At 46.1% G+C, this 21,137-nt stretch overlaps 1 protein-coding gene across 1 annotated transcript in view; it reads right to left on the bottom strand.

The window, feature by feature from the left end:
* PAMR1 (peptidase domain containing associated with muscle regeneration 1) overlaps window positions 1-21,137 on the bottom strand; it is a 71,153-nt gene that overhangs the window by 23,031 nt on the left and 26,985 nt on the right. Inside the window, exons 4-6 of the mRNA XM_004682908.2 lie at window positions 8,881-8,995; window positions 7,239-7,456; window positions 4,654-4,761 (exon numbers count right to left, since the gene is read on the bottom strand). Of these exons, the coding sequence (XP_004682965.1) occupies window positions 4,654-4,761; window positions 7,239-7,456; window positions 8,881-8,995 (441 nt within the window). The remainder of the gene's footprint in view (window positions 1-4,653; window positions 4,762-7,238; window positions 7,457-8,880; window positions 8,996-21,137) is intronic.

The following is a 21,137-nucleotide window of genomic DNA, read 5'->3' as shown; positions in this document are numbered from 1 at the left end:
CTGGCAGGAGGTACTTGGCCTCAAAACTGTGGAGAGGGTCACTCCCCTTTTTTTGTTGTTTTCAGAGAAGGTCACCTGGGAGCAGGGGAAAGTTTTCCCTCAAAAGAAAGCACCCAAGAAGATGTCTGAGTGTATCTGAGGAGCTTACACCCCCCCAGGCCAGCTGAACTGAACAAGGCCAACCTGAGCTACTATTTGTCCCGTTACCAACCTCTTTACCTGTATCCTCCTTTTTACCTCTTTCCCCTTTACAACTTGGGAACAAGAACTCTCTTCTCAGACCCATGGAATTCCAGTACAATGAAATCCAATTCCAGCTTGACATAAAAGAGACCCACCTTTCTGAAATGCCTGTTCTAATTCTTATGTTAAGGATATCACAAATTATTTTTTTAAGATTTATTTTTGTGTGCATACAGAACTGGGGTAGTACAGGCCAGAGATGCAGGGGCGGTGAGAGACTTCACCAGACACAAAGCAGGAGCAGAACAGGCAGATCGTTGAAGTACACTGCTGAGGGGAGCAGCGGGTGAGACAGGAGAGGTCTGCTGTGCCATGTGGATCACTTCTGGGGTGGGAATCGAACCCACACTGAAGAGGCTGTAGCCAGCTTGCAGTGTTGCGTCTTAACCCATTGTGCCACAAGGGAGGGCCCAGATATCACAAATTCTTAACCAAGGTTGTGCTGGGAAATAGATTAGTGAGGAAAAACAATATTCTCTTTTTATTTTATACTCAATACTGTTTGTTTTTATAAATATACAGCTCTTTAATAATTAAATTGAGAATTGGTTTGCATTCTGCTCCTACTCAGATTCACACACAAAGAAAATAAAGAGAATCCCATATATGACCAGATAGGCAGGATTCTCCATGGAAAAGAATGACAGGAGAGCCTCACCTGGGGATGGGAGTCCTTGAGCAGACTCGATAATGACACCATGACACAAACAGAGCTCATGGATTGCCATCTGGACTCTTACCAAGCCACGTGCTGAGAACCACGAGGGACTGAGCATGAACTGTGTGAGCAGTGAGCAGTGCTGACCTCTGATTTTTAATTTGATGGACATCCGTATCTTGCAGTCTCTGCTTCTAAGCTCTAATTTGCTAAGAGAAATCTTTCCACAGAGACTTTCTGATAGGCCATCAAAGACATGTCTACACACAGTATCCCCTCACTAGGCTTTGCATTACATAAATAAACAAAGCAATTCTCATTAATACGTGCTTTTAAAGCTATGGTTTTAAACAAGAGGCTCATCCAATTCGGGCTTTTCATAGTTTGCAGAATCCCAGGATGCTTGGGTTCCTTGCTCATTTTAAGAGAATTTCCTAAAGATTTTTTATTGATCCAGGGCCCTCCCTGGTGGTGCAACTGGTTAAATCACAGCACTATGAAGCAATCTGTAGCCACTGCAGCACGAGTTGAATCCCAAGCCAGGAAGATGACCCACACGGCACAGGGACCTCTCCTGTCTCGCCCGCTGCTCGGAGCAGTGAATTTCAATCAGTCTGGCTGTTCTGTTCCCCCACTCTGTCTCTGGTGAATCCGCTCACTCCACACCTCTGGCCTGTATCCCAGTTCTTATATGCATACATAAATAAACCTTTTTTAAAAAAAGATTTTTCGCTGATCCAATCTTGAAGGAAACAAAGGTTTTTGCTTCCTTTTTTTCTAGATGATAGACTGCTCTGGCGAAATGACTAAGGTTCGTTCAGAAATTACAAGGTCAACTGCCACTGTGGGTTATTGCAAAGCTCCCCTCAGTGAGTTAGCTGGAGTGAGTGATGAATTTCCTAGAAGGAAAAACAAATCTAAATCTTACAGAAAAAATAAAACCTGTGGCATCCCCACAACGAAGCCATGAATGATGTACCCACTACCCACCACCACCATGCTCCCAGTAACAACAGCGAACAAAGGAAATTGTGGTTTTGAACATTCTGAAAGGAGGCCAAGAATTCTCTTGTGTCTACAGCTGCTGTTGGGAGACTCAGTCATTTGATATGGGTTAGGAATCAGTTCAGAAAGACAGCTTACATTTTTTCATGATGCTTACTTGTTTTGGATTTTGTATTCTGGATAGAGTGACAATGTTGGGAAGTCAAATTTTGGCTCATAAGTGACTCATAAATATTTCAGTCACAACTTTGTACCAACTTTCCCCCACCTCCCAGCTGGATTTGATCCAGCTTCTTGAGGTCATTTTGCCTTACTTGATGCTATTTTACTTCTCCCCATTTTAATCCTTGTGTGTCAAAACACTAATATCACACCATCAGTTCACCTAGCAATGAAGTCTTCCTCTTTTTTGTCTCCCTGTCTGAACCTGAAGGGGAAAGCTCAGGACCTGACATTTTAAGACTCCAGAATCACTCTAGATACAAATACAAATTATCATTCTTAAAAGAATTCTTTAAGTCATCATATACAGATCGGCTGTCACAACCAAGGCAAAGGATGCTTCTGGAAGAACCCAAAAGCCCACTCAAGACATACTAGTACCCATCCATATTCTTTTCAGGGAAACACTGATGAAATTCATTGAAAGATCGATGAACTTTCTAGAATGCTATCAGACCAGGCCCAGTGAGAACAACTCCTAAAACTTGGGCACACCAGTTAGAAGTGATTGAAGCACACACTACTTCTGCCCGGATGCCTTTTCTTTGTGTCTGGGGCCCTCTTGCCTCCCCACCCCCGTGTCCCAGTCTATGTTGTTTCACTTTCAAAGTTCCAGAGCGTCAATCCTTCTGCTCAGGGGCACATGCATCACAAGCCAGCTGTGTCCTCCCTCATGCCCAGGGCAGCACTTAGCCAGTGGCTGGTTGCAGAGGGCTATGAAAGCCCCGCAGCCCTACTGTAAAGCCAGGACATGCTCGGAGATGTATTTACATTTCAGCTCTCACTGCCAGTTAGCACTGCAGCTGGGATTTTGCCTGACGTTAGCCCTTTGCTTGATTTCCTTATCAGTCCAGTTTCTCTTCTCCCATTCCCTGCTTCTTTTGGGAGAATGTCCCCAATGTTTCACTTGCGCACATGGTCACACACCTCAGGACTTGATTCTGAGGATCCACACCTAGACCATTACTCTTTTGTTCCTATCCCCAAACGTCAATTCTCCTTGTTCTTTTGCACATCTGACACCTGTAGCTTGTGACATCTGTTTAAGTATCAAACAAGGTGTTGGTGGTCAGAGCCCCTATTTCTGGGTGAAGTGTCTAAGTTCCTCTCTGCCAAAGTCCCAGGCTAAGGCAATGCACAGAAGGGCTGGACAGTCCTGGTACTGCCGCATGCATGGTCTGACCATCTGCCTCAACAGATTCTAGTTTCTCCCCTTCTCTGGAAAAAAGTTTGAATTTAATATCAGAGGAGAATCATGCCCTGTCTTTGAAGAACATGAACAAGAAACTCCTGCCTGCTTTGGAGTGGGTCATGGGTTGATGTTAGGTTACTTAGGGTGTCTAGTGTTCTTCTATTAACTTCTATCTGCAAGAGAGAAGGCCCTCCGTTAAAGTGCAGCACTGCGAAGCTGTCAGCAGCCACTTCTGCATGGAGTTCCATCCCCAGGCAGGGAGGTGATCCACATGGCGCAGCAGACCTCTCCTGTCTCACCTGCTGCTCCCCTCAGCAGTGCATTCAGTAGATCTGACTATTCTGTTTACCAAACTGTCTCTGGTGAATCCTAACACCTTCCACACCTCTGGCCTTCTATATGCATAAATAAATAAACCTTTAAAAAAAAAAAAAGAAGAACTGGCCAATAGGGGTGATTCAATAGCACAGCCAGGTATGGTTGGGCAGAAAGTGGTGAAGAACTTGGTTACAGGGGAAGGAGGGTTGTCCTGGAGAGTGATAACTGATAACCCAGATTCTGAAAATTCCTTTCCTTCTATGAGTAGCCTGTATCAATGCCTCAACTCCTACCTATTCCAGGCCTACTTAAGAACTACTAGAGAAGCATGGAGTATATCCCACTGGCTCAGATAAGCTCATGTAGAGAAAGTGTGCTTTTCATCTGTATTTCCATAGAACCCAACACAGTGATCCTCATTAAATGCTAGTTGGCTGGTTTGTTACTCCCCTGACTTGGTCCCATATTTGCAGGATGATGATGCAATGTTTCATCCAATTCAGAACATTTTGGGCAGGAAGCAGAGTGTTGTTATAATCAAGCCCAGACAAAATGCATACACTGGGGCTGTCCCTGAGGAGCTGGGGCTCACAATCGCCCTATGTGTTCGCCACCCTCGGTATAGGGTTTCAGACCATGCAACAACATACCAGTCTATAACTGGTATCCCTGAGTTCAGATCCAAAATTCAGATCTCTGGAGGTGGAGGAAGTATAAACTCAGAAGGACACTGAAGGTGGCTTCCTACTATTCACCCCTTTGAGCACTGAGTATTGCTCAAGGCCACTGAGCACAAGCCTCCTCGATAGGTATATGCAACAGGTTAGGGATGAATATGTCAATAGGCAGACCCTGGTGGTTCTAGAAATCCTGATTCAGGAAGTTCTGGCTTCCTGAGATTTATCCCATGGGTATGTCCACATTTGACAGTCCTTCCTAGACACAAAGGAAATTTCTAAGCCCCTTCCCACACCACCCCGCCAGCCTGGATTACCCACTAGAGAGACATACTCACGGTTTTCACAGTGTTGCCCAGTGTAACCTGCCAGACAGGCACATTTGTACACCCCAGTTTGCACTAGGACACAAGTGCCATCATGAAAACACGGGGCTGAGGAACAGGCTGCAAGAGAAAGGCGATTCCCATTAGTGCCAACTGCAGGGAGTTGATTTCTTCAAGTCTGGAGTCCTCCTCAGTCTTTTATTGTCTAGAAAAATATTCTGGCAATTTTTAAAATCCTTTTATTGAATCCGTGCTCCCATTGTTCTGGAAATTTCTGAAGGACCCGGAAGTTTGTGACAGAAATCTCTTGTCTGAAGACTCTAAAGCCAATGCACAAGCCAAAACAGCAGGTGATAAAGGCAGGAGTGTGCCCTTATCCCCCATAAGGACTCTGGGAAGGAAGCAGTCTCGGGGAGTTTAGATCACCTCATTTCAAGGAAGCTTAGTATCTAGGTGCTGGGAAAGGAACTGAAAGAGGACTTCATGACACTGCTTAGAGTGTGCTCAAGAATTTTCAGATACACATACTGTAAATGTTAATCCCTGGAGATGCTGATGGAACCAACTGAAAAAGGATTCTGGGCTCAAATACCACTTCTGATATTAAATGACAATGAACTTGGGCCTCTCTGGTACTCTAGGGATTAAGTGTCACCACTATCACCTCTGGGGCCTGAGTTCAATTCCTGGCCAGGGAGGTGACCCACATGGCACAGCAGACCTCTTTTATCTTTCTTGCCTGCTGCTCCCCTCAGCAGTTTACTTCAGTCAATCTGCCCGTTCTGCTCCCCACTCTGTCTCTGGTGAATCCTTTCACTGTCCACACATCTGACCTATACCCAGTTCTTCTATACCCACACAAAAATTTAAATAAAAATTGTGAATTTTTGACAATGAACCAGATTCTCCTACTGCATACATTCTCAGAATATTTCATGCCCTAAGGTACATTAGATCTTTCTAAGAATGCACATGATGCTCCATCTTTCCCAAGCTTATCTGACCTGCTTTTACAGAGTGCCTCGGGACCATTTTTCCTGCTGAAACATTTTGGAAAGCACTAATGTGCCTGTTATCGCCACTCACTGACACCCCTGGGGAAATGTATTGCTTGACCCATTCAGCAAGCCTGTACTGAGGCTTGTCTCTGGGTAAAGCATAGGAGAGATACAAAGATGATCTTACCAGATCAAAGATATTTGAAGTGCACAGTGACTATAACCTGAAGCACAATACAGACAGTGTCAGAAAATAGGAGAAACTGTTACAAGAGGTTCAAAAAAGGGCAATGTCACAGCCTTCTGGGACAAGAGAGAAGGTTTAGCAGAAAGAGACAAGGAGGAGCCTGATCAGGATCCTGAAGGGCTCCATCCTTCGGGTGTGGGGTGGGCTTCGGAGGGTCAGATGCTTGCAAGCTACTGTTGCTCCCAAGTGGCCTGCTGCAAATGCCCTGGATGTACCTCAAGTGTGACCCTGCTCACCTGCAGTCAGTAGAATATCCCCAGGGGTGGAGGTTTCAGTCTCAGCCAACCACGCAGGACAGCTAAGATCTAAACCTCAAGGTCACTCCAGGCTCCACCAAGCTCCACAGGGGATGTGATTAGAAGGCAGGAACACAGATCCCAAGGAGTGACTGCTGAGCTCACTGAGGAGCAGTCTGAGGTGGGGTAAGTAGGGTGGCAACTCTTGCTGACAGGAGAGGGCTGGAGAAAGCCTGACTCCATGGCCACCCCCTCACCCCTCCTTCCTGAGCGTGTATCATACTCCATACTTCCTTCCATAAGGAAGCCTTCAGGTTCAAAGTGCCACAACAGCACTTTTTAAATTCAGTATTTTTAAACAGCTGGAACTTCAAGCCTGAGCTTATTTTAAGACATGATGCAATCCAATCTCAAAACAGTACGGGTTGGCAAGGTTCCTCAGGATTGGCATCCTGTTCATTTTGGTCAATTCCTAGTTCCTGGTATGAACAGGGCGTTGCAGTCAGGTTTTGGGTTACTCATAAAATACGTGGCTTCTACTGCTGTGGAGTAAGACTTGTAACATCTATTTTCCAGATGACGCTGGCTGGCTCAGGCACAGCTGGGCTAGGGAACTAACAAACGCTTCCTTGGCTCCCAACACCTTGCTGAGCTCTGCATCTGATGTCTCCCTGAATCTCCTTAATGGAGCAGGATCCATTTCCTTCTCCCTGATTAGAAAGTAGAACTTACCAAGGCCCCACAGCCTAACCTGCGGGAGACCCCAAACTAAAGCCCTTAGCCATGACAGGCCACTTTGTGTGAGCTCTGCAATCAAACTGTTCTGGTGCAAATTCCTGGTTCCAACCCCCAGAGCTGTGTGACCTTGGCCAAATCACCGAGCCTCTCTGTGCTGCAGCATCTGGACAAGGGAATAATATTTCTGGTTCATGGTGCATATTTCTGAAATACACCTTGCATTTCTCTCTTCCTTCTCATGCCCACTGCACCTCTGAAAACTTAGGAGACTAGCTTTTAACAGGACTGCATAGGAAGAGGGGGAGGTACACAGAACAGAAATAAATGTGTGCTGGGAGCACAGATACGAAATGCTCCACTTGTCTCCATGACCCTTACCTGTGACCTCCTCAAAAATGGCATGGAAGCCATCAAAATTCTTGGAGCCATCTGAATGGAAGAGGACATGGAGCGAGGAGCCGGTGCTTTGAATGGGAGCCGGCCGCTCGTTGCCACAGAAACGCTTGATGATCTGGCTGTCACTGTTGTCCCCGTCACGGACCTCAACATAGTCATACTGGCACATATAGTCGAACTCCAGGCTCAGCATGACAAACCTGTGGGTGGAGAGGGTGACGGCGGGACACAGATGGGCCCTGGGCTGTCCTGAAACCCCTGGGCAAGTTTAAAGTCAAACAAGTCTTAAGCAGAGTGCTACTGGCTGAGTCTGATAGAAAATAGCCCAAGCCCACCAAATGTCCCGCTTCGCTGAGGTGTGATAGGAAGTCTCGGTAATGGTGTGTGAGTGGGTAGATGGCTCTCAGCAATTTGCTTTGTTGGTGTTATCCTTGGGTCAAAGCAGCCGAGCACCATTGCTCTACAGCGGTGAGTAACAGGCACTTACCTCATTGGTTGTAATTTAACCAAGCTTAATCCCATAGAATGACTGTGAGGCAAAGAAAGGCTTCTACAGCTTCTCTGGTGGCACAAGGGGTTAAGTCTTAGCACTATTGGCCAGGGAGGTGACCCACGTTGGCACAGCAGACCTCTCCTGCCTTGCCCCACTGCTCCCCTCAGCAGTAGATTTCAGTGGATCTGCCTGTTCTGCAGATCTCTGTTTCTGGTGAATCCTCTCATTCACCACCCTTCACACACACACCATACCCCTCTGGCTTGTACCCTAGTTCTTTCTTTCTTTTTTTAAAGATTTGTTTATTTATTCATACAGAACTGGGGTACAAGCCAGAGGTGCAGGGGCAGCGAGAGGCTTCACCAGAGACAGAGTGGGGAGCAGAACAGGCAGATCGACGAAGTACACTGCTGAGGGGAGCAGCGGGCGAGCCAGGAGAGGTCTGCCGTGCCATGTGGTCACCTCTGGGGCAGGCGGGGATCGAACTCATGCTGAAGTAGCTTAAGCTTCTTAGTGCAGTGTTTTAACCCGCTGCGCCACCAGGGAGGGCCGTACCCCAGTTCTTGTATGTATAAACAAATCTTTAAAAAAAACTAATTAAAAAAAATTATCAGTATATATATATGTAAATAATGTAATAGTTTATTTTAGATCATTTTATACATTTTTTCATCACAGTTATAATCCCCGTGGGCTTCCCATCACCAAATCACCTGTGTGCCACCACCACAGTCCAGCGCACTGCCCTTCCCCTCCATTTTTGATCCCATTCCCCACTCCACCCCCATAAAATGTCTCTGGTATATAGCTGTTCATTATTATTATTATTATTTCTCGCCTAGTCCGTTATACTCCTGCTATGAGTGAAGCCATCTGGTATTTTTCCTTTTCTTTCTGGCTTATTTCATTAAGCACGATCTTTTCCAGCTCCATCCATGTTGCCGCAAAAGGCATGTGTTTATTCTTTAAAAAAACTAAATTTGTTTTAAAGGCTTCTATAACCTCTTCTGCCCTTGAGAAAGCGCTGATGGGTAACACTTGGTCACTGGGGCACTCGACCTAGTCCCCTGTCTCCTTAGAATTAGGCCTCAGTTCCTGAGCCCCTCAGCCTCCTTGACCCCAACACCTTACCTGAGCTGGATAATAAAGCCAGGTTTGGTGTGAATGGTCCACTCGCAGTGAGCATTCAGGGGATAACTCTCCAGTAAAATCTGACCCTTCGGGGCCCGCAGAACCTGACCACATCCTGGAAAGAGAAGGAAAATGGAGGAAAAATGGAGTCAGAGGGCGGAAGTTCTCCAAGAGTCTCAGGTGGAAGATGCTTGAGGCCAGACAGAAAATAATTGGCCTTTTTCTGGCACCTGGCAATGCACTAGCAGTGTGGATAGGAAGGTAATCATAAATAAATTTATTTTCATGCGCACACACGTATATAGAGACAGATTCAGAAAAAGAGAAAGGGGTTAAAGCAAAAGCAGAGGCCCAAAGCTCTTCACCGTCGCACACTTTGGTCCCAATACTGCCTCTAAGCGGGTTCTAAGAACTGAAAACCAGTGTACTGAGTGGCTGTTAAATTCCATCGTATTTTCTAGTGCTGATAAGTGCAGGTAGGTGAGACACATCCTAGTTTTACAAAAGAGCTAAGGGGAAATATCTTGAAAAGGTCTCAAGGGGGGAAAATGAGCTGAGTGGTATACAATCACACTCTCCACCAGAATTTCAGGCCGTGACCCATGATCAAGTCAGACCACCACCATTTTCACCAGTAAGAAGCTATTGCAATGGAGCCAAGCCCATTCTTTTATTCACAGTGTATGGCTACCTTGGAGTGTTAACAGCAGAACTGAAGCATTCCCACAAGAGAGGGCAGGGTCCCTGGAAAGGACAATATTTACTTTTCACCCCTTCTCAGAAATGGCTTATCTACCCTTTTCTATAGAGAAATGCAGTCTAACATCATGCTCTCTGGATATGCACTGATATTCACTCCCTGACTCCCCAAAGTAGACACTCCCATTGCTTAGAACATATCAGCTCCATGGTGAGATGATGGTGTTAGGGAAAATAAAAAAAGTCTACTTTTGGTGCAGAGAGGGCTGAGGGTTGTCACATGTCAAAGCTATCACCAGCTTGCCCATTCATCTCTTTCTTCACTGGGATTTCTGGTGCTGCAGCTCTGTCTGCCAACCAGAAGCATGAGCCACTGTTTTCTGCTAGGGGTTCTGGTCTAGGCCCAGCCTCCGTCACCTCTTCTTCAGTGCCATATTCCTCCTTGGCTCCTGTCCATTCATCATGGTGGCCCAGCACCTACTTCTCTATACAGGGGCCAACGTCCCTTCTGAAACAATCAATTAGATTATGGCTGCTCTGTTGATTTGACCTTACTACAGCTGTCCACTGTGCAAACCCAGCCCCGCCCCACTGACTGCCCACCCTGGGTCTCTGCCCAGGCTCACCCAGCTCTAGACACACTCACCCGGCTGTTCCCAAGTCCTGGCCTTGCACATACTGTTCCCTGAACTGAGCAGCCTGTCTTCTGCCTTTGGGAATTATGCTCAACTGTCATATCTTCAATGGCTTGTCCACCCTGCTAAAATGGACCTTCACATTTCTACCATCAGCATCATCTGTTTTATTTTCTTCAGAACACAAATCACTACTTGAAATCATTTAGCTTATTTGCTTACTCCCTTTGGTAGAGCCAGGCATTTTTTAGCTTGTCCGCACAGAAAGGCACCTGGCATATAGTAGGTGCTCAATAAATTGCTGTTGGTTGAATGAATTATCATTATGTGTGAGATATTGGCTAAAAGCTTTACAACCTTCTCTTTTTTAATCCTTTCATCTTTAGAAGGTACCTGGGAGCACAAAATTCAACTCCCCTTTCCCCAGATGTGGCACACTATGGCTGGGAACAGTGAGGTAATGTCTCCATGGTTACCTAGCTCAGAGGCTTCAGGTAAAAAGCAGGGATTAGGATGAAGACTTCAGGGCCCTCCCAATGGCACAATGGGTTAAAATACAGCTCTATCAAGTGATCCCAGCCACTGGAGCATGAGTTCGATCCCCAACCAGGGAGGTGACCCACATGGCACAGCAGACTTCCCCTGTCTTCCCCACTGCTCCCCTTAGCAGTATATTTCAGTCAATCTGCCTGTTCTGCTCCTCACTCTGTCTCTGGTGAATCCTCTCACACACACCCCCACCTCTGTTCTGCACCCAGTTCTTATATGCATAGATAACTAAATCTTTAAAAAAGAAATGAAGACGGCCCTCCCTGGTGGCGCAGCGGGTTAATGCACTGCAAAAGAAGCTTAAGCCACTTCCGCATGAGTTTGATCCCCACCTGCCCAGGAGGAGATCCACATGGCGTGGCAGACCTTTCCTGACCCACCCGCTGCTCCCCTCAGCAGTGTACTTCGTTGATCTGCCTGTTCTACTCCCAACTCTGTCCCTGGTGAATTCTCTCACCCTCTGCATCTCTGGCCTGTATCCCAGTTCTGTATGAATAAATAAATAAATCTTAGAAAAAAAAGAAAAAGAAAGAAATGAAGATTTCAGATCCAAAGGCCCTGGGTGGCAGATTCAGGTTACCCCTCAAGACCATGTGACCTTGGGTAAGTTACTCCCTCTCTTAGAATCTTAGTAAATCTGAAGCAAATGAGAATAAATAAAAGTGACACCTACTTTACATTGTTCGGGGGAGGCCTAAATCAGATTATGCATAGAAAGTCCTTTGCAGAAAAATCAGTGTTAGCTGTTGCTAGTTGGTGGCACAGCAGGGATCTGAACTTGTTTTTACCTAGGACCAACACTTATTCTCGGCAGGTGCATTAACATCCCTCCCAATCCATTTTGAAGCAGCAGGATTTTTCTGACCCTTCCAAAGAAACACATGGGAATTTGCCCCACCCCCTTTCTGAAACGCACGTTTCTGTTTCTTCTTCCTGCACACATCACACTCCTCATCGCCCCCATCTCATCTGCCCATCTGCTGCAGGGCTAGGGAAGTGATCGTAGTCTTGTGAGAGACAAAAAAAGAAATCTTCCTGCACAGCCTCCGCCCCTGGGGGACTGGCAGCTTCCCAGCCTGCAGGTGTTAAATCCCAGCTTCCAGAGCAAACCTCCTGTGGGGACCCCAATCAGAGCAGGCAGCAAATGCTGCCAGCCTGCTTCTAGGTCCCATTCTGCCTCTGCAGCTGGAAGCAAACCACAGTGCCACTGGGCCCCTCCCCATGTTCAGGGGGGCAGAGCCCCCTACCCCCTACCCCTGTCAGGTCTTCTCCTCAAGACCATTCAGGCTCTGGCCAGCTCTGGGACCCCACCCAGCTCAGGAGGGCTCGGTGCCTCCATGCCCACCCAGTGGAATGCTAGACCACTTGGTCCTGGAGATGCAGGGCTGCGGGGGTGGGGGGAGATGAGGGGGGTCCCTCAGCTGGAGCCTGGATTCCAAACACACCCCACCACCATGGCTTGATTCTACAGGGTGCTGCTCCTTTCACTCCCCAGGGAAGGGCAGAGCTTGGCCCCTGGTAGGGACAACTTCCAACCAGCCAGAGACAAAGAGGCCACTTCTCAGAAGCGCCTTGGGGGAGGGGATAACAGGGAGCCCAGCTCCCCCCAGCATCAAGGCCCTCCTTCAGTACCCTCCATTCCCGCCTCTACTCCGGACTTGGGGGACCTGGGTCCAGGGCAGCCCAACTGCACCTCTCTGTCCAGGCCAGAACAGTGAACACAGCTGAGTGTCCCCGCCAAGGAAGTGCTGCTGGCCAACCAAGCAGGTGGTCCTTAGCCTGAGAGACCAGAGGCGGCCAAGGCCCCAGAAACGTGCTCAGATTCCCTGACAGGGTCTTGCTGAGAGTGTGTGTGTAAGGAGGGGGGAGTGCCAGAGAAGCTAGGCTGTCTCTGGGTTCATCCTCTTGCACACTATCCGCCTCCACTGCAATAAGCCAAATGCAGGAGAAATCACTGGGTCGATGCTGCTTCTGTAGAGCTGGAGGGAAATCTTCATTAATCTCCAAACTAGTAAGAGAGCTGGATAGTTCCCAACAAAAATGAACACCCCCAGCAATCAGACAAAAGTCTCGTTATCTCCAGTCTTGGGGGAGGGGACGGGGAGGCAGGAGAGAGACACAACATTCTTCTGAGAAGTGACTGGGTGTTACTTTTTTTTTCCTCTTTCATCCTTCCTCTGAGAGAAAAAAGGACAAAAAGCACGCAGACAGAGAGAGGTGTCTGCATGGTCCTTTCCGCTTTCAAAGATGAATGGGGAGATGGGCCTCCTGGTGGTTTAGGGCACACAGGAAACCAGACTGGGTGAATCGCAGTTCAACCCTGTGCTAGTTATGTGACCCCAGCCAAATCTCCAGGGGTCTCCACTGAGCTTTCCTGAGTTGAAACGGAGGATGACAGCAATACCCACCACAGGCTGTTGATGTGGTTGTTGCTTATTTGTTTTAAGGGTTAAACGAGACAGACATTTTATGCAAGCTGAGTACAATACCTGGTACATAAAATCCTCAACACATGGCAACTAATGTCCATCTCTCCATCCTGCCTGAGCCTGAGATCCTGCTCTACCGTGTCCTGGATTTTGATGTCAATGGCAGAGCAGAGGCCTGAATGGCGAAGCAGGGGATGACCCACAGAAGTGCCAGGAGCTGGGAGGAGACTTAAAATCTCCTGTGCTTGGCTTCACCGCACCTCCTTGAACCCCAGATAATCAGAAAAAGGTCACCAGTGTCCCTCACATCACAGGGCAGTGTGATGCAGGGATAAGAGGGTGAACTGGGGGCCTCGCATGAGCACAGGACAGTGCTTAGGACCCCATGTCTGCTTTATAAAACATGCTAAGTGAGGACTTTTTATCAGGCATTCTGGTCTTTTCAGGAACAATTAGAGCTTAAGAAATGTCTCTGGGGAGACATTTTGTGGGGGTGGAATGGGGAATGGGATCAAAAAACGGGGGCATGGAGGAGGGAAGTGCACGGGACTATGGTGATGGCACACGGGTGATTCGATGATGGGAAACCCATGGGGATTACAATAGAGATGAAAAAAAAATGTACAAAATGATGTAAAAATAAACTGTTATAAAAAAAAGAAAGAAAGAAATGTCTCTGGGGCTCCCCCTGTGATTTGGTCTATGAACCCGCTCAGGTTGACACTTTATAATGATTACTTGTTTGCCTCTCCCATGACACACACAGTTCTGTGAGAGCAGGGCCCTTGTCTGCTCTGTTTACACCTTTCCCTGTATCAAGTAGCTGCTCATTTAATTAAGTAAATGTCAAATTAAGCCATACATCTGTTTACCTAATCAAACCATCCTAGGAGGCTCTCATTTAAGTACCCATTCATTCCGTTGAAACATTTTCCCAGCAAGAACAACATCTTGCTGCAGAAAGTCCAGCCTCCCCGAAGTTCTCAGGTCTCCCTAAAAGTGCACATTCAGAAAACCATAAGACAGGGTCTAGCTTAGGACAAAGAATTTAGATATTTGAATGCTTTGAGGTCTTTTTCTCTGTACTTCCATTGGATTGATGATTATTAACCAGTGTTAACATTCTCTACTCCTTTCTTCTTTTGTAACCAGTTGGCTGTTTATCTCCACCAGTGATTTTTTTCTTTTCTTTTTTTAATCTCAGGTACAGTCATGTGTAACTTAACATTTTGGCCAACAATAAGCCTCACATACAACAGTGCCCAGGTGTAGAATAGGCCACACTACCTAGGTTTGCACACAATACTCAGTGACATTTGGACAACAACATCTCCCAGTGCACATTCCTCAGAAAGTATCTCACTGTTAAGAGCCACTTGGTACTTCTTAGTTCTTAGAATTTTCTTTCTTTCTTTCTTTCTTTTTTTAATACTTTCCACAACCTCTCCTGAAATTTTTCATCTCTTTACCCATTATATTCATTTTGTCCTATATTTTCTAAAATAAATTGAATAAATTTATTTTAAAATGTCTAACAGTCCTGGAGCTGGAAAAGATCATGCTTAGTGAAATAAGCCAGAAAGGAAAGGAAAAATACCGGATGGTTTCTCTTATAGCAGGAATATAACGGAGCAGGTGAGAAAATAATGATAATGATGAACAGAGACATTTTGTGAAGGTGGAGTGGGGGGTGGGATCAAAAACAGCAGGGGGAGGGAAATGCACTGGACTATGGTGATGGCACAGGGTGAACTGGTGATTGGAAACCCAAGGGGATTGCAACTGAGATGGAAAAATGCACAAAAATATGTAAAAATAAACTATTATAAAATTAAAAAAAAATATTTAACAGTCCTTGTTTGAAAATTCCAATATTTGATCACACAGCATGGGTTTCTGTTGACTGCTTCTCTTGACTGTAGGTTATATTCTCTTGCTTCACAACAGAAAAGACACATTTTTCTTTTGGTTAATTTTTCTGCTCCCCATGTGTCTCTGGTGAATCCTCTCACGTCCCCACTCCCGCCACCTCTGGCCTGCACCCCAGTTCTTGCATACATAAATAAATAAAATAAATCTTTTTTAAAAAGAAAAAGAAAAAAACCTAGTAGAAAGGACTGTCTTTGCTTTGTGGTCTCAAGTCAAGTTCAACAGGTCAACCCACACTTATCGCAAACCTGGTAGTTCCCTACTCCTTCACCTGCCCTGCCTCAACCTCGGTAGCTGGCCCCAGGTACAAAACATCCTGTATCACTTGCTCTCCAGGGAGGTACTCACTTCTCTGGTGTTTAGATTCTTTTGGCTTTTGTGTTCACAGACAACTACTGGTTTTAAGGAAGTCATGAAATTTCTGTGGTTCATCTAGTGATTTCTTTCTGTGTGAGCAGGAAGGAAAGTCTTTTGGATGTGTTTTTATACCTTAACAGGAAGCTAAACAATGATGACTTCTCTGACAACATAAACTCGTCTGCAAAGGTTCAAACATGAATACTCTGGCGTCAAAGAGCTTTAGCATATAACGTATAAAATGCTAGTACCATATACTTGTCCAGGTACATTTACATTTCATGCCCAGTGGATATTCTCTCGTCCTTAGGGAACTCTGATTGTTTCTCTTCTCTGCCCCTACACCAATTCTGCCCCTCACGCATGCACTAAGGAAGAAAAAGAAGAGCTCAGTTTCACTTTATGACTCTGCTTTAGCAGCACACCGTTTATTGGCCCTTCCTATATAAGCCTTACTCTGTACCAGACTCCATAGTAATGGACTTAGAAACATAACTCCACTTAACCTTCACAAAAGCCTTCCAGGGCTAATGCTTATCATCCCCATTCAGTAAAGGAGGAAACTAAGATTTACAAAGTTTGAGCAAAGTCTCAAAAGTCTGCCCAAAGTCATGGAAGGAACAGAATTCAAAATCAGGCCGAGGTGTTAACTATCACATAATATCAATGCAGTTCAAGCTTAACGGAACACTGTTAAGTGGCAGGACACAAAAGGCTAGAGGAACCAGATTTCAGGAACCCCTCCCAGGTGAGTGCAGGGTTCCCCAGAAAGACAGTTCCAAATATCAGTCACACCAGCTTAGTAGGGCTTTTCTCTGCCTTTCATTCTTCTTTTCTCCTTTTATTCTCCCTCTCTCTCATTTGCTTTTGAGCACTCCTTGTTACGGCTCAAGGATCAGTCTGCACAAATCATCCCCTTGTTTATATTCTAGACCCGCAATCATTCTGGGGTGTGGCTGCTGTTCACTTTTTGCTCCTCTGCCTCTATACAAAATGTAACTAAAATGATATTAACGGTCCATAATTCCATCCCAGAAGTCCTTTCTCCTCTGGATTGCCTTTCTAACCTTCTCCCATCTTCTAGATCCTTCCTGAAAGGTTGGGATCTCTGCAACACTGGCTGCTAGGGTTGCATGCTGGGTGGTTCTCAGGCCTCTCATTGTTCATTTCATTTGGTGACTAAGGAACTTAGTTGAGGGCCAAGTTAAATAAACTCCACTCTGAGGTCAGCAGAGTGAATCCACTAAGAACACCACTTTGTGAGCTTTGTGAGCAAGCGGGGTTTACTTTAGAGAGCGCCTGCCAAAGCCAGTATGCAGACTGCGGCTCCTACACACCATCCCCACAAGAGGCGGAGGATGTGGGGGAGCAGGCCTGTTCCCAGCACCTGGGCATACACCACGCAGGTGAACCTGAGACATCTCGAGGGGCCAGAAAGCAAGGAATGGCTGAAAGAATGTCACAATGGAGCCAGTGCGAAGGGGTTTTACTGCCCAGTTCTGGGACAATTTGAGCATCAAAAAGGAAAATGGGGCCCTCCCTGCTGGCGCAACCAGCTAGGACGCAGCACTGCAAGCTGGTGCAGCTGCTTCAGTGCGAGTTCGATTCCCACCCTGGTAGTGACCCACATGGCCCGCAGCAGACCTCTCCTGCCTCGCCCCCTGCTCCCCTCAGCAGTGTACTTTATCAATTCACCTGTTCTGTTCCCCACTCTGTCTCTGGTGAAGTCTCTCACTGCCCCTGCATGCCTGGCCGGTACCCCAGTTCTGTATGCATAAATAAATAAATCTTAAAAAAAAAAAGAGAGAGAGAGAAATGGTAACATTATGAAACCTGGGGGAAATTTGATTCATGAGTCCATAGCACAGTGAAAGTCAGATGTAGGGAAATGATAATCAGCAACTGTAGGTGAAAGGTATATGAAAGTACTATACTTTCAACTCCCCAGAAATCTGTAAAAGTTGGGGGGCGGAAATCAGCTCCTTTTCCGAGTCTGGATAGTCTGAGCTTACTAAACCATCTTTCCAGGATGGAAGATGTGAATAAAGTCCTCTCCTGGACGGAGGGACTTTGGATCCTTCTTATTATCTTGGTTAACACAATCTGCCCGTGTGATAAAAGATTTCATCACATAGTAGACTGCAAGACTGGCATGCGTTAGTTTAATGCTAATTACCACAAAACATCCGCAGGGACAGCAAGCAAATGAAGGTGCTCCTGTATCTTTTCAGTGTTGAACGTTCTACCAAACACATGTAAAACATCCTGCCCCTATCTGGTCTTTGCCACTTCTTCGTAAGGTTCTATATGGTGCTTAGGACAAAATACAAAATGCCAGCCCTGCACACCTGGCACTCAGCAGGAAGCCCTTTCCTTCAGATTCCAAAGTCTGAACAGATCGCTTGGGCGCCATCTACTGGGTAAATGCTTGCACTGCCATGGGACTCTAGCATAGCACCCCGGCCAGGAAGCGGCCACGCAAGTGTTCTACTCCCGGCCAGGAAGCGGCCACGCAAGTGTTCTACTCCCCCTGAACAGAGGCAGGCAGCATAGTACTGGCCCTGGACAGGCAATCCACAATTAGTGAGCTGAGTTACTTCCCCTCTCAATTCCCTTCACATTTTTCTAGTGCCAATATATGGTGTAGGTCACAGGAACCTAATGAACATCACCTCGACGTCTCTGACGGTCAATCCCTGCTTCCATGAATGGGTTGTACACTCACTGAGGGCTCAGTGCTTTCCCACTGACCGGTCCAATGCTCCAGAAAGACTCGTGGCTATAACCAGCTAACATACACTGTGTGGAATGAAGCTTTCAGAACAGGCAAAATGGAATTGAACAAGCAGACCTGACCCAGAACAGAGTGAGATGAGAAGATGGGCATTATCCTGTTTGCCTCACAGTGCTGACCACATTCCAATTTTTTCAACTTTTTTTTTTTGGTCTCTCATCTTTATATTACAAAGCTCGAGATGGTAGGAACTATATCTGTCTTACCCATCATTATAAATCTCTTAGCACCTCGAAGAAGCATCCATTCAAGGGACGTTTCTTGCATGGAAGGGTAGATTAGTGAATGAAAGTTTGAACTCTCTGCTCTTCTTGCCCAATGGTGATGACAGACTGTTCTGAGCTAGTTCCACTTTCCCAGAGAAGCTACACATGGACACCAACCATCAGACCCTACCTACAGTTAAGTCCTACAATGAGGCTAATCCCAAGACTCAGTCAATAGGCGCTATTTGCAAAGACACACAGGGGGTTTCTGTGGGCAACTGCTATACTATCTTGCTACTCTGCTTTACTAAACTCCTGCACGCAAACATTCTTCCTCCTTTTCTGCCCTCTCCCCTAAACAAGCCCTCTTATAGAGAGAGCTTGGAAGATGGTTTAGGAATTGTATCTCTCCTCTTCAGGTGGAGTATACTCCCCCAGCTGACCAATTCAGGGCTGAATCATGCAACATCTTTTGAAAAATGAACGTACAGGACCCTCTCTGGTGGTGCAACTGGTTAAAGCACAGCACTCTGAGGCTGTCGTAACCACTGCGCACAAGTTCTATCCCCAGCCAGGGGGGTGATCCACAAGGGGTCTGACCTCCCCTGACCTGCTCGCTGCTCCCCTCAGCAGTGCATTTCAGTACTTCTGCTTGTTCTGCTCCCCACTCTGTCTCTGATGGATTCTCTCACCCCCCACCTCTCGCCTGTACCCCAGTAATGTATGCATAAGTAAATAAACCTTAAAAAAAAAGAAAAACGAACATACATGATTTGCGTGGAGACCTTAAATGTGGCTGCTTTGACTTGAATTCTTATGCTTCTGCAACCCCTACAAGAGTCCACCCTAAGGACTGGCTGACCCTTGATCCTGATCCCTGCAGCATAGAGTTCAACTCAGGCCAGTTCAGCTGAAACCAATGGAACCCCAGCCAAGTCACAAAATAAACATCTGCTGTCTTGAGACTGGAACACAGCAAGACTGTGTCGCGAAACGAACACATTAGCACCACCACCCTGAAGGCAACCGGAAACGCCGCCCTGTGGCCGCAGCACCTGCCCACTGCTCTGTCACCATGGGGCCTGCTTCTCGCTGAGACAGCCGCCCCCCACCCCCTTCCTCTACCAGGCTCCTCTGGCTTCATGTCCTGCCCAGCCTGGACTAGCCCATCTTTGCCAACCCTGGATCAACCAAATGATTAGTTTGATTCATTTCTATTACTAATTCAGCATCGCTAGACAGCAAGTCCTTCTAGGTCGACAGGCACTTGGCGTCAACTGGGCCCTTGGTCTTGCTAGAACATGTGGGAGCCACTCCTCCCTTGGGGGGGGGCGGTCTCAACTTCTGGGACTCTCAAGCCCCGGCCTCATGTCTCCTCTGCTCCCAGCAGGTTTCACAGCTCAATGAAAATCAAGATGTTCAAGGGGACCGCACCAGTGGAGGTAGGAGAGTTCTGTGGTTAAGAGCAGGGGTCTGTGATCGCACAGATCAAGAATCAGGTGATAGCTCTGCCATCACCTGTCTCTAGAACCGACCCTGCCCAGGGTACTTAGCTCTCAGGGTACTTAGCTGCCCGCCCTGGACTTCTCACTGCATCTGGAAAAAGTTTTCACCTAGTTTACTGATTTTGCTCCCATCACAAACCCTTTCCACTCAGTCACAAAGAGGCACTCCAAAGAAGAGAAAACTCCAAAGTTAACTTATCTACCTCAAGGTCAATGAGATATCTAAAACTGGGCATTGCATTTCTAATTACGCCTTTCTTAAACTTTTATTGAAAGCAATTCTTACCATCATGGCAATTCAGCAGTGTAAATAATAATAATAATAATAATAATAATACTAAACAGTGGCCCTTGAACAAGGCCAACATTGGGAGCACCAAACCCTTTGCATTGTCAAAGATCGAGGGATAACTTTTGACTTCCCCCAAACTTAACTGCTAATAACCTGCTATTAACTGGAAGTCTTAATGGTAACATAAGTTGTGACTAACATATATCTTGTGGCTACATGTATTATAAAGGGTACTCTTACAATAAAGCAAGCTAAAAAAAAATTAAGAAAATCACAAGGTGCATTTACAGTATTGAGTTTACCAATACCGTAAGTTGATATCATGTTTACAAAATGAATCATCAATATTATACGATACATTATAAATGCCACAAATATCACTAACATTAGACAAAAAATTGAAGATAATATGAAAAGAAATTCATATTAATTTATGCATTGAGCTCACTAGAAAAAACTCCACACATAAGTGGCTCTACCTGGTTCAAGCCCATATTGTTCAAGGGCCAATGGGATTTATTGTTACTTGAGAATTTGCTAAGTGCCAGGCAGAGTGCCAAGTGCTTCTCACATGTTATTTAATTCTCTAAACATTCTGCACAGTGGAGAGTAGAGTGTTCCTCCCATTTTAAAAAAGAGGGAGTTGAGATTAGCAAGTTGAAATGACTCGATCATGGTTACAACACTAATGACTGGCAAAGCCCAGTGTTAGTAAGTGACCGAGGGGTACCCAGGGGTCCCAAATAGTGTGCAAGCTCTAAAGTGGGGTGCTGCCATCTGCTGAATAAAGACAAAGGGAGCAGATTGCTTAATGCGATATATATATATATATAGCACAGATATATATATATATATATATATA

This window comes from Condylura cristata, unplaced genomic scaffold (genome assembly GCF_000260355.1).
Source record: "Condylura cristata isolate star-nosed mole 26May11 unplaced genomic scaffold, ConCri1.0 scaffold00015, whole genome shotgun sequence".
NCBI classification, from domain to species: domain Eukaryota; kingdom Metazoa; phylum Chordata; class Mammalia; order Eulipotyphla; family Talpidae; genus Condylura; species Condylura cristata.
The sequence above is the reverse complement of the archived record's forward strand: the minus strand, read 5'-3'. Positions and strand labels throughout refer to the sequence as shown.